This window comes from Abramis brama (genome assembly GCF_963993115.1).
Source record: "Abramis brama genome assembly, chromosome: 11".
Classification (NCBI taxonomy): domain Eukaryota; kingdom Metazoa; phylum Chordata; class Actinopteri; order Cypriniformes; family Leuciscidae; genus Abramis; species Abramis brama.
The window spans coordinates 38,175,576-38,192,108 of record NC_139973.1 but is presented as its reverse complement, the minus strand read 5'-3'; the positions used below and the strand labels follow the sequence as shown (position 1 = coordinate 38,192,108).

Here is a 16,533-nt window from a genome sequence, read left to right as displayed (position 1 = left end):
AAATGTTTTAAAAAAAAGTGAGGCCCTAAACTTTTGAATATAATTAATAAAAGATATATAATTTAAAAGATATTTTGATGGCCACACAAATATTTGGACACTTAAGTCATGCATTTATTGTGATTAAAGACGGCACAAGCTCAATTCACAAAAGAAAGTTTGTTAGATTTAAAGTGGCAAAGGACTGAATGTAGTGTTGAAAATGAAGACGCATAGTATTGTGACACTGTGGTTGTGAACCGTTAGAGGTATGAGGTGATAAACGTTCATAGTAAATGTGATGAACTGCACATGTGTTCACTGTGCAAAAACCTCTGTGTGAGCTTGTGAAGAACTGACCTCATACATCCACTACATGTGCAACATTTCGTGTGACATTTGGTTATGCAATGACATTCACATTTTAAGAGTGACAGAGGGGTCCAAATATTTTTGGGGCCACCATATGCCTGATCATAAAGGTTCAAGGATTTGCTGTTTTTATCCTCTTATCTTGTCCTTTGCATTCAAGTTGTTCTTCTGTCGTTGGTTCACAGGCCCCTGGAGCTGCAGTATAAATACGGTAACCTCAGTAAAGGAGAGTGTAAACCGGGTTATACAGAGGCCAGGATGACATTAATCTATCCAAAGTAAGCTGATCTCACCATACATTGTGAAAAACAGGAAGTTCACAATATCAGATATTATATTATATTATATTATATTATATTATATTATATTATATTATATTATATTATATTATATATTATTATAAATGCGCATGCGGACACACACCTCGTTCTTCTGCTATTAACAAAATAGTTTAGACTTAGATGAATAACTTTGACATTAAGTTGAAGGTGAAAAGAGTCATGTTGACCTTTCTGAGAAATTGCAAGATTTCTTTATTGGTTCTGCACTGGCAATGCTGGTCGGCTACTGGTTATTGTTGCAGATAAACCATGAAATCATCTTGAAAGAGGCCAGAACAATTATTATACTGGTAACCAGCAATGCAATGGTTTTAACCAGCTTTGCATGTTTTTCAGGAGTGAGAACACTTATCAGTTTTATTTGTGTAAGACTTGTCCTTTCTTTTTATAAGCATTACTGTATTTGTGTTGTGTAGTTTGTTTTAAACCCATTACACAGTGAGGATGTTTTGCCATGCAATGCTCCGGAGAGGAGCTCAGAGTGGCATAAATGAAATATTTTCTTTCCCTTTTAAATAATTGAGTGTTTGAGAAGATTCCCCACAGTGAATGCTCTTTATGTGTTGATTTAAGGCATATTTCACTCCACAGAGCGCATCACTAGCATCAGGATCTTTTTTTGGATGTGCTGTGCTCCTCTGGGCTCCCAGTGCGTGAGAGCTGCGCTTCTGATTCACACGACTGACACGCAAAGGTTTCGGTTTGCCGCAAGAACCTCTGAGATTAATATAAACCACGGTTTATGGATCATCAGCATCCATAAACCGTGGACAGAATATGCTAATCATTCCAGGACTTTACAGTCCTTTGAGGTTGAATTTGAGAGAATACGAACTAAGTGTCAGAACCAGAAAGGAAACGTCTGAATTGACATTATTTGTTTTCTGGTTTCTGATTCAGGTCATAAAAACGCATATACACACAATAGGATAAAAACGTCAAATTATTTCCATGTTTTTTGTGACAAAATTACGTTTTTTATTACTCTCTCTCTCCTGCTCATACAGTATGGACACACACTCACACAGAAATGTGTTGTCAGCGCTGCTCTGATGATTTTATCAGAAAAATAGTAAAGCTACATGACATTTGTGACCCTGGACCACAAGATAAATTGAGATTTATACATCACTCGGAAGCTGAATAAATAAGCTTTCCATTGATGTATGGTTTGTTATGATAGGGCAATATTTGGCCGAGATACAACTATTTGGAAATCTGGAATCTGAGGGTGCAAAAAAATCAAAACATTGAGAAAATCGCCTTTAAAGTTGTTCATTTATGTTGGCGATTGTGCTGCATTCACTCACAAAAATAAATGTTTTATATATTTACGGTAGGAAATGTACAAATTATCTTGACTGCAAATTGAGATATTTGCTTTTAAAGAAATAGCTTTTTAAGGACTACAACAAACGGCTGGTAGAGACTACACCACATTCCTCCCGGGTTAGTGACATCACCAACCCTAGAATTTACATAAACGCAAATTTAAACCGCGGGAACGCGGTTTATAGATTATCAAGACACAATATGCTAATCAATGACTAGAAGATAACTACACATAAGCTACATAAATTCATCAACTAACCATTCAGAAATGTCCTGTTGCTTCTACATGTTGTCACTTCTTCTTGAGTCTCTCCATCATTGTCTGACTCCGGTTTGAACATAAAAGGCTAAAAGTTTTAGAAATTTTCAGTGCATGTCTGTGTGAGGTAAAACACGGTGTGTTTTTGCTCACCCTCAAAAATTGACAATTTTAACTTGCTATATAGAAATATCTGTTGGGTATTTTGAGCTAAAACTTCACATACACACTCTGGGGACATCAGAGACTTATTTTACATCTTGTGAAAAGGGCATTATACCACCCCTTTAATGATAATTTTAAGAGGTCTTAAATTTGGAGATGGAAAAACAGGAATTGCAATATGGCTATAATGAGTATTAAACTTCAAAAGTATGATTTCATCCTAAATAATATGAGTGCTGCATATTTCAAAGTAGAAAAATAGCACTTGTTGCATGTTCTACATACTTTATGGTGTTTATATTGTAAAATGTTGCATAATTTTACAACATTTTGGTTGTGGAGGGAAAGACACCTGAACGTTATTTAACACATTATTCAACATGTAGATTTGACTAGTATCGGCACAATAATCAGTTTATTAAAGTTTATATATATATATATACCTCAAAAAATATATATGGATAGAAATATTTTGCTTGTAAATGTCTCCTTGTATCCCTTTAAGGACAAACACATTATTTGATACATTTTCATTGCACTCCTGAATTTTTCAACTTGGGAGGAAAAAAGTAAAGTCAAGCCCTGAAGAAACACTCTCTGTCCGCGTTGTTGTATGTTGTGAGCAGGTCAAACCTACATCTGAAGAAGCTGAAACACCTGCTGAAACCTTAATTTTCAACATTAGTTCTGTGAAAATATGGCCCTTAAAAAAAAAAAGAGTGGAATATGTGCAAGAATAATAAGCTATATGAGACTCACCCTGAAATTACAAACAGACTTTTTATCACTCGTAAAACTAGACTTGATCAAGTGGTCTACACCAGATGTCGTACGGGTCACACAAGTTTGACCCATGCTTTTTTGCTTAAAGGTGAAGACCCAACTTTATGCATGTTTTATAAGATTCCCTAATCTGTTCCCGAATTGTCCCGGACTTACAAGCAGAATGCTCTTTTATGAAGTTACTTATTTAGTAAGATTATACATGAAAAGTTTTTGGATTTTTTGTGATATGTTAATTTAAAAAATCTTGTATAATATGACTTGCTGTTTTTGTTTGTTTGGTTTTTATTGTATTTATATGATATTTGTATTTTTGCAATTTCATTTTTACCATGAGAATAGCTTTGAATGCTGACATGGCACTAAATAAAATAATCTGAAATTTGGCCTTAATTATGGCATGAATGGTTTATGGCTTGTATGCGGTAATCCTGATACTCATGAAGGCTCGGTTCACTAACTTTTCTCACAATTGTCGTACGCTTTTGGAAGTTGGAGCTGGTGAGAAACAGCGGGAGTGTGTGTCACCTTCACTTAGGCGGCTGGGATGTGAAGAAGCGCAGAGTCTTGTGGTCATGGGAACTGGAGTACAGCGCACCACCTGTGTCATTAGCACATTACACCAGGGGTCGGGCAGCTGTGAATGACGTGACGGACGTGTTCAGGTGCTGTTTTGTCAGCCAGTGAAATGTTCAGCATAGTTTGGGCTGTGGATAGTTGTATCAGGTGGACGATGTTGACCAAAATCAGGGCGTTTCTCCATGAAATACAGCTTTGCCAGGTGGTGTTTGTGTCTGGAAAGCGAGATTAGCTGTATAAATGATTGTAGGTGTTGGTGCTACACAGCACAGAACAATAAAGCCAATTATTTTTGTTAAGAATTGCTCAAGACCTGTTATAGTCTGTTTTATATTCCTTCTATATTCTCTTCTAATATGTTGTATGTATTGGGGAACTGTAATATTGCCTAAATAACCTGTATATTGTGTAGTTATCTACTTTTTCACAAGTGTATCTTAGCATCTGTAGATGAGTATCTTGGCGAGCTCAGCTCCTTACAAGTCTCTGCTTGTTTTGAGAAAAGGTCAAGTTTAGGCTGGACTTCTTCAGACATTCCAGGGCTCATCTCTTACGAACTGATAAACACACTGGTAGCCAGTGGATTATGGGTTATGCGAGCCGCATAATCCTATCAAATATTCCACCGGTTATCGGTATCGCGCGCCTTTTCTCATGTGGGCTGTGGAGTGATTAGTGTGAGACTCGTGCTTGTTTTAACTTGTTTTCTCTCTCTTTGTCTTTTATTTGTTCTTTTAGGTTTTTAAAACCAGCTCCCATGTTCCTTGATCCAAATTTTAAGCGGCTATCAAAGATCAGCATTTACCCGCCTCCTTTTGGAGTGAGAACACAAGGTATTTCTTTCTTTGTTTAAAATCAGTTTTTATGATAAGGGTTATGACAATGATCCTTGATTTATCAGGATGTCTTTTACACTCCTGCTGTACATCGTCGTTCTGAACTTGAAGCCATTTATTATATTATTGTAGGGCTGCACGATTATGACAAATTATAATTGTCGATTATTCCCTTGAAATTGTAATTGCGATTATTAACTACGATTATCATAATTTACATTGAATGATGTTTTGAGTAGCTTTATGCCATTGTTTGAAGCGACTGCATGCCATTTTGTTATATCAAAATACAAGCTGAAAACACTCTTCCTGACACTCTTTCTATAGTATTAAGCCTCAAATGCCAAATATAAATTTAAAATATTTATTTAAAGAAACCAAACCAAAGTAAAAAACCCTTAAAGGTGTATTGTGTAATATTTAGGAGGATTTATTGACAAAAATTCAATATCGTATACATAAATATGTTTTCAGTGGTGTATAAAGACCTTACTTAATGAACCGTTATGTTTTTATTACCTTTAATGAGCCATTTCTCTCTACACACACTGCCCTTACATCGACATGTTTCTACAGTGGCCCTGAACGGACAAACGCGTTTCGTCACTATGTTGTTCTTCGTGCTAAGAAGCAAGCTAAAGTCAGTGAATAAAACACTGAAACAATAATGAACAAGTAACAATAATATTCATAATAACATCGTTTTACTGAATAATTAAGTAAACCTAATTTCTTAATTTATCTTTGTAAAGAAACCTTGTTGATTAACTGGCTGCTCTCTGCTGTCTCAGACGACGACATCACTTCCTGTCGGACACCGTAACTTCTGTTGGGTGCAATTCGCAACCTCACCACTAGATGCCTCTAAAACTTACACACTGCACCTTTAAAAATAAGCTGTAGAAAGAAAAACAAAAACACATAAGCACACAGAATAATGTCAGTGAACCTTTTTTTTTGTAATTGCGCCTTTAAAGATTACATAATTGTGTTAACCGTAATTGTAATCGTGGTTACAAATTCGATTAATTGTGCAGCCCTAGTTTATTGTACCACCTTCAGCATCATTGCTCCTGTCTTCAGTGTCACATGATCCTTCAGAATCTAATGCTGAATTATTATCGATGCTCATTATTAATTAGGGACTGTTCGTTTTATATTTAAGGGGCCACCGGAGGAGTTTTGAGATCTGTTGTCAAAAAAGACATGACCCTCCCTTCGCCAGCAATAAATTTTTCTATGACCCTCCAAAATGATTGTGAAAAAAGGCATTACCCTCCCCATTAATTTCTTGATTAGCCTACTTCTGTACTGGTTTGCGCTTGGCAAAGATGTTCAGATAGCCATTGTTTTTTTTGTTTTTTTAAACCATAAACTCTTGCTTTCTCATCTTACTAGGGCTGTAACGATAGACCAAACCTACGATTCGGTTCGTATCACGATTTTTGATTTTAGATTTGAAAAAAATCATGTTTTCGGTGCTGATGCGGTGTGACTCGTTCAACATGTGGGTGGCGCTGCCAACAAAGCATCTAAAAGCTGTCACAAAGAACCAGCAAAAGTAATGATTATTAATATGTCAAATATAGCAAGGAGACATTTTCATTGTTTCTTAATAAACAAGTGTTTTCTGTGTCGACTGCAAAGATGAAGTTGACGATGCGTCGCGATCTTCTCAGAACGCGCCAGAGAGAAATGCACAAGCAGAAAGCAGTCTGTTTTCCTTCGTTTTGAATTGTTCTGTTTAAAAGTAGACATGTCAAGCTTTCTATATATTTCTCAGGTCTGTGAGGCAAGTAGCCTACCTTACGCTGAGTTTCGGTTCACTTATGAGACAAGAGTCCAGTTCACTCGCCCGAGCCTCCGTGTCATGATTATCTATTTTCTACTATATTTACTTCTTATTTATTAAATCCAGATGAAACATTGATTAAAATTAAGATACAATTAATAAAAAAACGAAATTCACTTTAAAGAAAGGCTTTGTGCTTTCTGTTTGAGGTCTCTGTGAAATTTTTAAAGTCGCTTTCAGAGCAGTCATGTCCGTAATGGAGAACTGTCACGCCCTGTCACGCCCGTAACATTTATTTTTTTTTTTTCTCATAAATGCGAACACGAAAAATAAAATAAAAATAATATTTTATGTTCTGTGGAGGCCGATCTTTATTCATCCGGTGGGTATATATCTTTTGGTTTGCACAGTGTAATTTATAGAATTACTAAAAAATATTTTGCCACCTAAAAGTTAAAGATTTTTTGTGTCACGTCACATGTGTATTTCCCTCATATTAAATATAAAACGCATGTGTAGACTGAAATTTTTCTAATGTCTTGACTCCTTTCAGACGTTTCAAAATATTGGTATTAAATGCATTTTCTGATAATTTATATTTCAAGTTTTGACTGCAAATGTCACGTCCATAACACTGGAATCGCCCAATTTTAACGAATTTATCCTCAACTAGTTTTTGTGGTGTAGGTCTACGTATTTTATTATGTTAACTTAAATAATACTAATAGTAATTTAAAGATGTGGTAGCCCTACATCTTACACATCGTGGAAACAAAATAAGATTGGAAACTAAAATATGGTAGTATCGCGCTACAGCGCACATTCTATCAGCAGTTCTGGCCTCAGTCCCAATACTGTAAAACTCGACGTACATTCACATCACATGTTAATGCAGCGGTTGAGTTACACTCACAGGACACTGTGCACTTATTCGCAATCACAAAAGTTCATTATTTGCTCGTGCTTTAAAGCTTTGCCGGGTAAACATTTCATTGGCGTTATGTTCTGACATGATGCTGAAGTGCGCGCGCACTGTCAAACAGCGCCAAACTGGATTTTTGTTGGGTCAGACCCATCTGATATCGAAGGGGGGCTGATAACGCGAGATCAACATGGAGCTAAATGGAAAAAAAATAGCACCAAACAAGCCACTTTGAAATGTTGCTGTTTTCATGAATATAAAAGTTGGGTGACCCTCCCCCTAGACTAAAAAAAGTTGGATGACCCTCCCCTCAACAAAGAATAAAAAGACATGACCCTCCCCTATTTTCCTCCGGTGGCCCATTCCATACCGAACGGTCCCTTATAGTTCTTTTTAATCAATGTTAAAGGAATAAATTACATGAAAAATGTATTCAAAATCAAATAGAAAACAGTTGTGATAATATTTCACAATATTATTTCTAAACAAACATATGCAGCCTTGGTGAGGATAAGAGACTTCTTTCAAAACCATTAAAGGGTCTAAATTATTCCCAACTTTTGACTGGTAGTTTATGTTCAGTCAAGATTAATTCATATAGCTTTACAAACAAATGTCTGTATTTTCGTGTAGATTAACATTTGCACATGACTTACAAATGAGAAAAAAATAAATATTAGGTAGATGTTAAACTAATGTCACATGATGCAGGTGTAAGGTGGAAGCCATTTTCTCGTGGCATCGATTCAATCACGTCTTCAGTGGTTCCTTCCAGACGTTCAAACCAGAAACCTTTCCACTGGCCTTCATTCATCTCTGGCCTTGAGGGTTTGTGTGTAATTACCTTCCAGCACTGATTAAATCACAAATGTGCTCGTTAAGTGATGAGTTTTCCTCAGTTTAGCTGCTTTGGCAGATGGTGTGGGATGTTAAGAACAAAACTATCAGCGTCTCTTCATCCGCTCTGCTGACATTTCTCAAGCCGTGCCTTTCAGCATAAACACTTATGTGGGAATTACGTGTGTGTGTGTGTGGGAATTACTGCTGTCTAATGTGATGTTGAGATGAATGCACTTAAAATACTGCTCATGCTTTTGAACAGACTCCTTAAACTTTGTGCGCTGCAGACATGAATGATAGCTTAAATAGCATGGCTTTTTCAGGAAATGTGTGCTATTACTTTTCCAAGTGATCTAGGCAGGCAGATTCATAAAATTATCTAAAAATGACGCAGATCAGTGGTTTTGTTGTTGTGGACTTCGCATTCAAACCCTGTTCTATTATCTTTAGCATAAAGAGCTTGTTTCCCAGTGGAAAGCCTTTCGGTTTGACTGAAAATAGCACAATGGGATTGTGCAGAAGATAAACTTTGGGTTTTTCCTCATTCTTGAGTGTGTGTGACGGAGGATCTTTCCCAGGAGGCCACAGCCATTGTTCATGTTAGCGTGAGACTGTGCCGCTTTAGAAATGTCCCTTTTCATGTAATCCCACATTCACACATAGATCTTCAAACCTAAATAGCATGTACGACTAGATTAATATTGTCTTAAATAATACTACATAAACATAGTATGCAAAAGGTGCTCAGGAAGAAGGGATGGTGGAGGTATGATTAATATTGAATCATATTATGCATAATTTTAAATTTAAGCTGATGTTTGGAAACAGCTCATTTCACCACAACACAAATTGAGTAATTTCCGGATTATTTTCAGCACGTATATGTCACAGTATAGTTATTTGTCAGTGGTGTACCGCACATCTGATTTTACATGCAGTGAATTATCATTGTATTGATGCATTCAATGTTATTATTAATAACATTATATATAAGCCTATAATAGCCATTGACTATAAAGCCGAATGCGTGTAGTGATTTGTATAGACTAGTTATTTTTATTCGGACTAAAATCCCGGCAGGAATACATTTTATGAACTCCAATTTAATCGTTGTTTTAGCAATAGCGTGAGGTTGCTTCAATAGTTTTTGTTTTGTGTGTAATTGTATTAATATTAGACTTATTAATTAATTTAATGTGTTTTAGTAATGCGCCATCTTTTATTTTTTGTACCGAAACGGAAATTAAAATATTAATTTAGCCAAAAACCTACACGGAAAACGAAAATACATTTGGTTAAACAATTGATTAAATAAACTTTATTTAAAAATTCAACAATCAAATAAAAGCTACACAAACTTTTAAAATGTGGTCTACATAAGGCAGTTTTATATAAACATTTTAACATAATTATGTTTCTGCTTGTTTTCATGACAGACTTATTCAAATATACATTAAATAAGGAACATAAATCTAACAGGTTAAGTCAAAATCTAATGAATATGGACAGTGCTGCATATATTTAGCAATATGCTCTTTTCTATGGTTAATTTTGTTTCTAGCTAACGCTCCAGTTTGTAGTCATTGAATGGCTTTTCTGTGGTAAATGTAACATTACGTGACCATATTGTTCTCAAGCCGTTTTATTAACATCTTTCCACGGTTGAAACACTTGAGAAGTTACATGAGACATGATACATTTCGGTAAGTTGTAATATATCTTTTAACATTCCTTCTGTCTATTCATCTTTAATTAGTTCTGTAATAGAGGAGATGAGATGATCGGTATACGCTTGAGACGCTGCGTCGCTTTATAAGAGCATCAAAGCTACATTTAGCCTATTGTTTGAATTACATAATAAAATTGACAGAATTATTTATTGATTTTTCCTTTTTGCAACAATCACTACCACACACATAGAAACACATACAACATTAATTCTAGATCTACATACTTATTCACATCCTAACACATAAACGCCCCTAATTCACTGAATTTTAAACTTGAGACAGGCTTTGTTTTCACATTAAAAAGGAGAAAGTTTTGTTCATTCATCAGCCGAAAACAGCACAGACTAAAAGACTGATCTTGAGAATCCATATTATCAATCAAAAACAAGAAAGTGACATTCAGTTCAAAGCGTGCCATCGGAGAAGCTCTGATTAAACCTCACTGATTTCGGTTCTCCAAAACCATTTCAGGCGAAAACAAAAGTTGCTTTTTTGGCTGGTAATTTCGGTGCATCAAATGATATAGGCCTAAGCCAAATGCATGTATGCATTCGCAGTAAAAAAAAGAAAAAAAAGACGTGACTTATTGGCTTTTTAGGCTACATTTTGAGAAGAGCTTCAGACAAGCTGACAATTAGCAGAACTGGCATCTATGTTTGTGCAAAATAATATAATTTTCTATAGTCTTTCTATCTAAATGAGTAAATATCTGTTCTCTCTGTCCACAGAAAAGATCATCGATCATATTTTATCAGCTACAAATAGCTATTCGCTGGGTTCAGAACTAGACAGGTAATTAACGTCCACATAAACACCAAAACACAACAGAATTCACCAAACACGTCATTTGTGTATTACATGATAAACAATATCTTATATATCAACACCTTCTGTTTCATGCTTTCAACTTGTAATGCTGTAGAGTTGATCAGTTGCTATAATCACGTTTTGTATTTGTCTCCTGCAGTCTTAGTTGTAAGAAGTGTATTATTATTGGCAATGGAGGCATTCTGTTCAATAAGTCCTTGGGCTCCAGAATCGATCAATATGATGTTGTTGTACGGTAAGTTAATAAAAAAAAAATTTTTTTTTCCTTTCACTACTTGATATTTGGCATATTAACAGAAATCAGTTGTTGTTTCAGAGGGGTAACAAGTTAATACATTTGATGTATAATTATGAAAATAAGCATTAACATTTAGTAATGTTCACTGATGGATCTCAGATTTGGATTTCATGTTGATATTTGTCGTCATGGTTCAGACTGAACGAGGCTCCAGTCGCCGGGTTCGAGAAGGACGTGGGCACGAAGACCACCATGCGCATCACCTACCCCGAAGGAGCCATCCAGAAACCCGAGCGCTACGAGAAGAGCTCGCTTTTCGTCTTCTCCGCCTTCAAACCCATGGACTTTAAATGGCTGCGTCACATGGTGTACCAGGAAAGGCTTGTAAGACATGCAAAAACTTGACCACTCATACAGCACATGACCAACAAGCTCACAAACAAAACTGCATTCTCTATTATTATTATTATTTTATTATTAAATATATTTATTAAATATTGTGACTAATTTGGTTCATTTGCATCCGTATTCTCAGTTCCATTTATAACATGTTTAAGTCTATTCCACAGTTTTTTCTTTAAAATAGCTCAGAAAATGCAAAAAACTAAACAAAAAGAAAGTCGTCTGATAAAAAATCAATCATGCATATTTTAAAAGATGATATTAGATGTAGACCTGCAGTACATGTACCAGTAGGGGGCAGCACAGTGTGTGCTCTGTACACTGATATTAAATATAAGTGACAGGGATCAAAAAACAAGACTTTGTTTTATTGCTGGCCCAGTTGTTGTTATTTTTATTACTTGCCCCACCAAAAAAGACTGAGCATTTTTTTATTTTTAGCTACATATTTTTAATCTTTTAACATAAAAAACGCTAAAACATATGTTTGTTTTTTTGTTCACAGTTAAAAACAAGCTGGAAATTAAACAGCTATAATGTAATTATAAATATCAAGCACTTTTGCTGTAACAGGGATGAAGTTTTTTTGTAGGTTTCAACACATTCTTACTGGTGCTTTCAAAACTATACAGTCATCTTTGCCGTTTTGCTCTGTTAGGCAGATAGATAACGTTATCTTGGTGTCATAACACCATTGTCATAACAATGTATAGAAGAGGGATGGATTTACAAGATTGATGAGTGTAAAATTGCTGAATCCAATCTAAGTGGAAAGCAGACCACTCCTGAAACTCAGAAGTTTGTCAGCGCAGGTACCCATGAAACGGCATTGGCGTTGTGGAGAGTAGAGCCGGATGAGGCTTTGTGTTTCATGCAGCTGTGCGAGAGACGGCCAGTGTAGCGTTTCCTCAGGCGACTGACAGGAACTCAATGATGTGCTTAATTGTGTAATCTGGGCTGCAAAATGGGCACCTTGTCTCCTGGGTTTGGGTTCAGTCAAGCAGCTCTTTCGGCGTTATCTCCAGAATGCTAATGAAAATGGCGCACACATCTGGTCTCTGTTCTGCTTGAGGACCGTCTCCCATGATGAAAGCTGACTCTAGTTCACTCAGCTCAAGGACATTTCCGCATTATTTGGATCCCCGGGTCACAGCGCTGTAATAAAAGTCACCAACGTGTAGCTGGTCGTCAGGAGTTGGTTGTAATATTTCTGTTGCCACAATTTTAGCACTAGCTATTTTTCAGTAAATCATACACAGGTTGAGGGAGAGCAGTTCTGTATGTTTGACTGTATCCTGATAGTGGCTGGGATTTGTTGATGTGTCTTTAGAAAGTCTCCATACAGCACCTTTTCCCATGGGCCGCAGCTTGACTTACTCTTTCTCTAAAAACACAGATAACGTGCCTTCTATATCCTACTCCATTAGAATTCCCACCGCCAGCCAAAAAGCCATTAGGACTAAGAGAGAATTGTAGGTTCGGAGAAGAGCGAGAAATGAATCTCTTGAATATGGTACGTGAGTGTTCTTATGTGAAAGGGGCCCTGAAAAGGAAATAATATTATGGCTTAAATGAAAGAAAAAACATCTAAAAGATCCTGAAGTCTTTAAAAGTCTTGGTTGTCTCGTGTAGAGAAAAATGGAGACATTCTGGCAGATATGAGAGTCTTTTAATAAGGCATCTCTGAGATAAAGATACAGCATCTCATGACTTTTCCTTTTGTCAGTAAGTGCACGTTTTTTTCTTACATCTTTCCGTAAGAATCTGTCATTAACTGATTTACACGACTTTTCAAAGTCTGGTATCTCTAAATATTTTTTTATTTTTTTTAGAAGTCCAAGCCCAAGGCTGCATTTATTTGATCAAAAATACAATAAAAACAGTAATATTGTGGAAAATGATTAAAAAAATTTTTTTTTACGAATTTATTCCTGTGATCAAAGCTGGATTTTCAGCATCATTACTCCAGTCTTCAGTGTCACATGATCCTTCAGAAATCATTCTAATATGATGATTTGATGCTCAAGAAACATTTCCAATTATTATCAATGTTGAAAACAGTGATACATTTTTATACAGTACCACTACATTTAATAAGTGTTTAAACGACTATTTTTACGGTGTAAATGCTGCTTCAGACTGCAGTGTAAAGACAGCTAAAGACTAAATGTGACCCTGGACCACAAAACCAGTCACATGGGTCAATTTTTTGAAATTGAGATTTATACATAATCTGAAAGCTGAATAAATAAGCTTTCCATTGATGAATGGTTTGTTAGGATAGGACAATATTAGTCCGAGATACAACTATTGAGCATCTGGAATCTGAGGGTGCAAAAAAATACAAAAATAAATGTTTTATATATTTGAGGTAGGAAATTTACAAAATATCTTCATGGAACGTGATCTTTACTTAATATCCTAATGATTTTTGGCATAAAAGAAAAATCGATAATTTTGACCCATACAATGTATTATTGGCTATTGCTACAAATATACCCGTGCGACTCGTGACTGGTTTTGTGATCCAGGGTCACAAATATTCATCAATTATGCTTGTACATTTTAAACAAGGAATATACTACAGTAACTATGATTATTTTAGTGGAAACTATTTACCATGTTACATTTGGGGGTATTTTGTGAAAAAACACACTTTGATTGTTTGAACTAGATTTTTATTGTATTTTAGTTTTTGCAAAATTGGTATTTTACTCTTTAATTTGCATTAAAAAGTCTTAAAATGGTTTAAAACGTTTATTTCTCTTAAACATTCAGCTACTCTGATTGTTTCAAGATAGATTGTTTCATGCCATAGCGTGCGTTTTAAGTAGATCCATTACCTATTACTGCCAAAACAGTGATTTACTGAACAAACTGAACAATAAATGAACCAATTTAAGTCGAATTTGGGTAATTTTGCATAATGATAAACAGACTTAAACCGAAAAACTTCACGGCTAAGACCGGTGAAATGAATTCTTCAGATAATTGTTTTCAGTTTAAATGTCCCTTCCACTTCGAGAGCATTATCCGTCACTGACCCGTCCATGTGAAGCATTCGTTCTCGTCCTACTGCATGCTACAATCACGGCTCTAATTTACACATGAAATTGAGCGGAACGTGTTAATCCAGTGAAGGTTTTGAAGTGTGCAGTCCGTCTTGTAAATATTCTTCCGTTCAGAACATTCAGTCAGGAATACTGATGAGGATAATTGAGAGGTCAGAGATGAAGTAGATGTTTTTTCATTCGTGTGTGTTTATTGGCTGTAATCTTAGCTTGTGTTTCTTTGACTTTGAATCTTTGTTGATTTGGAGTTAAATTGCAGCTATGTCTTCTGAAAGCAAAAGAACGGCCAAGATATCTTGTCGTAAATGATGCATCAAAACAGCTAAATCATCGGTTGTCTTTGCGTGGCCTGTTTAGACTAATGCCACCATATGTGAGATGTTAGCGCAGCCGAAGATCTGCCGAGTTGTGTCAGCTGTCCTAGTTGTGGACGGGTTGTAGTTGCTGTCCTTTTGCTTTTGTCTCCTCTTTGAAATCGGCTTCAAACGCGGCCATACAGTAAAGTAAACATGAGCTGGTGGACAAGGGGTCAATAGGAGAGAAGAGAAGAGAAGAGAAGAGAAGAGAAGAGAAGAGAAGAGAAGAGAAGAGAAGAGAAGGACCGTTGAAAACATTTCATGAGAAGAATAAAAAAGTAAAAAATAGAGAAGAAAATACTGAATTCGAGAAGATAAGATTCAGTTTTACTAAGATCATTTAATGTGACTCAAATTTAAGAACTTTTATAAAGAATATATTAGAGGACTTGATTTGACTCAGGAATAGAAGAGAAGGAATATCGCAAGAGCATTTGAGAAGATTAAAAAATGATTGAATTTGAAAACAATATTCAAATTGACTAAGAACATTTTAAAGAACAAGATTGAAAACTGATTGTATTTGAAAGGGTACGATTTACTTTGACTAAGAGGACTTGACTCAAATTTGAGATCATTCAAGAAGGTTTGAGATCATTTAAGAACATTTAAGAAAAATGGATCGAAAATCTGATTTGATTTGACGCGAACAGAACGGACATTTCAAGGACATTTTCATAAGATTAAAAAAGATTGCATTTGAAAAGATTTGATTTTATTGACTCAAATTTGAGACCATTCAAGAGGGTTTGGGATTATTTGAGAACATTTAAGAAGAATTTGAGAAGATTTGATTTGACGCGAGAAGAGAAGGAACATTTTACAAGAAGATTGAATTTTGAGAACATTTGAGAAGATTTCATTCAGCTCAAGAAGATTCAATGTGACTATAATGTTTGATTCGGCATGCATGATTTCTTTTCTGGTGACACATCCTAAATATAACTTCTTCTTTTTTTTCCTTCTTTTTTTTTTTTATTATCTAACCCTAACCCTAACCCTGGTGAGCTCATCTATTCTGTCATCCGGAGCCTTACTAAACATGCAGCCTAGGAAGGAACCGAGCTCATGTCTATACATCATTAGATGCTTTGTATGACATACACACTGAGACACAATAGTGTTTATGATTGTCAAGTGTCTTCAGAGTCTGGTGATTCAGACATGAGGAGACCGAGGGTTGGGGGTCAAGGTCAGGGTCAGCGACCTCTACTACTCCTCAGACTCCTGCAGAAAGCCACAGTGGTTTATGAATGCCACAGTGTGTGTCAGCCCACTGGAAACTGATGGACTCTGTGATAAAGTCTGCGACTCGCACCTCCAGAGTGCCAGAGCGACTGAGAGCGGCCATTGTAGTGCGTGAGCCGTAATGGCTTCCACGGCCCCTCTGAAGAGCAGGCAAACACACGCCCACAGGTTACAGGCCAGCGTCATCGCTCAAAAATGTATCAGGAACTCTTTTAACCAAAGAAAGTGAAGTTTGGGGCTAGAAACCAAAGGGTTTGAGGATTACCCAACTGGGGAAGTATGTGAGTGTGTGGATGACATCGGATATGACCGAAAGTAATGACCGATTTGATTCACCTCATGAGTCTTTTTCCGATTCATTTAAAAATGTATTTATTTGAGTAAATGAATTGAGAGATTTACTTCTGAAACAGAAGTCAAATGTTCTGGAAGTAATCAATTAGTCATTAATTTTCTCAAG

The 16,533-nt window shown here is 36.0% G+C and overlaps 1 protein-coding gene across 6 annotated transcripts in view; it reads left to right on the top strand.

Moving 5' to 3' along the window:
• The window catches only part of st3gal3a (ST3 beta-galactoside alpha-2,3-sialyltransferase 3a), a 45,032-nt gene that overhangs the window by 18,798 nt on the left and 9,701 nt on the right, over window positions 1–16,533 (top strand). For 3 of the 6 annotated variants that reach the window (XM_084128838.1, XM_084128836.1, XM_084128837.1), the window contains 5 exons: window positions 537–629; window positions 4,549–4,643; window positions 10,659–10,722; window positions 10,898–10,993; window positions 11,194–11,380. In XM_084128838.1, the coding sequence (XP_083984964.1) occupies window positions 537–629; window positions 4,549–4,643; window positions 10,659–10,722; window positions 10,898–10,993; window positions 11,194–11,380 (535 nt within the window). The remainder of the gene's footprint in view (window positions 1–536; window positions 630–4,548; window positions 4,644–10,658; window positions 10,723–10,897; window positions 10,994–11,193; window positions 11,381–16,533) is intronic. The other 3 variants (XM_084128841.1, XM_084128840.1, XM_084128839.1) reach the window with 1 other exon arrangement.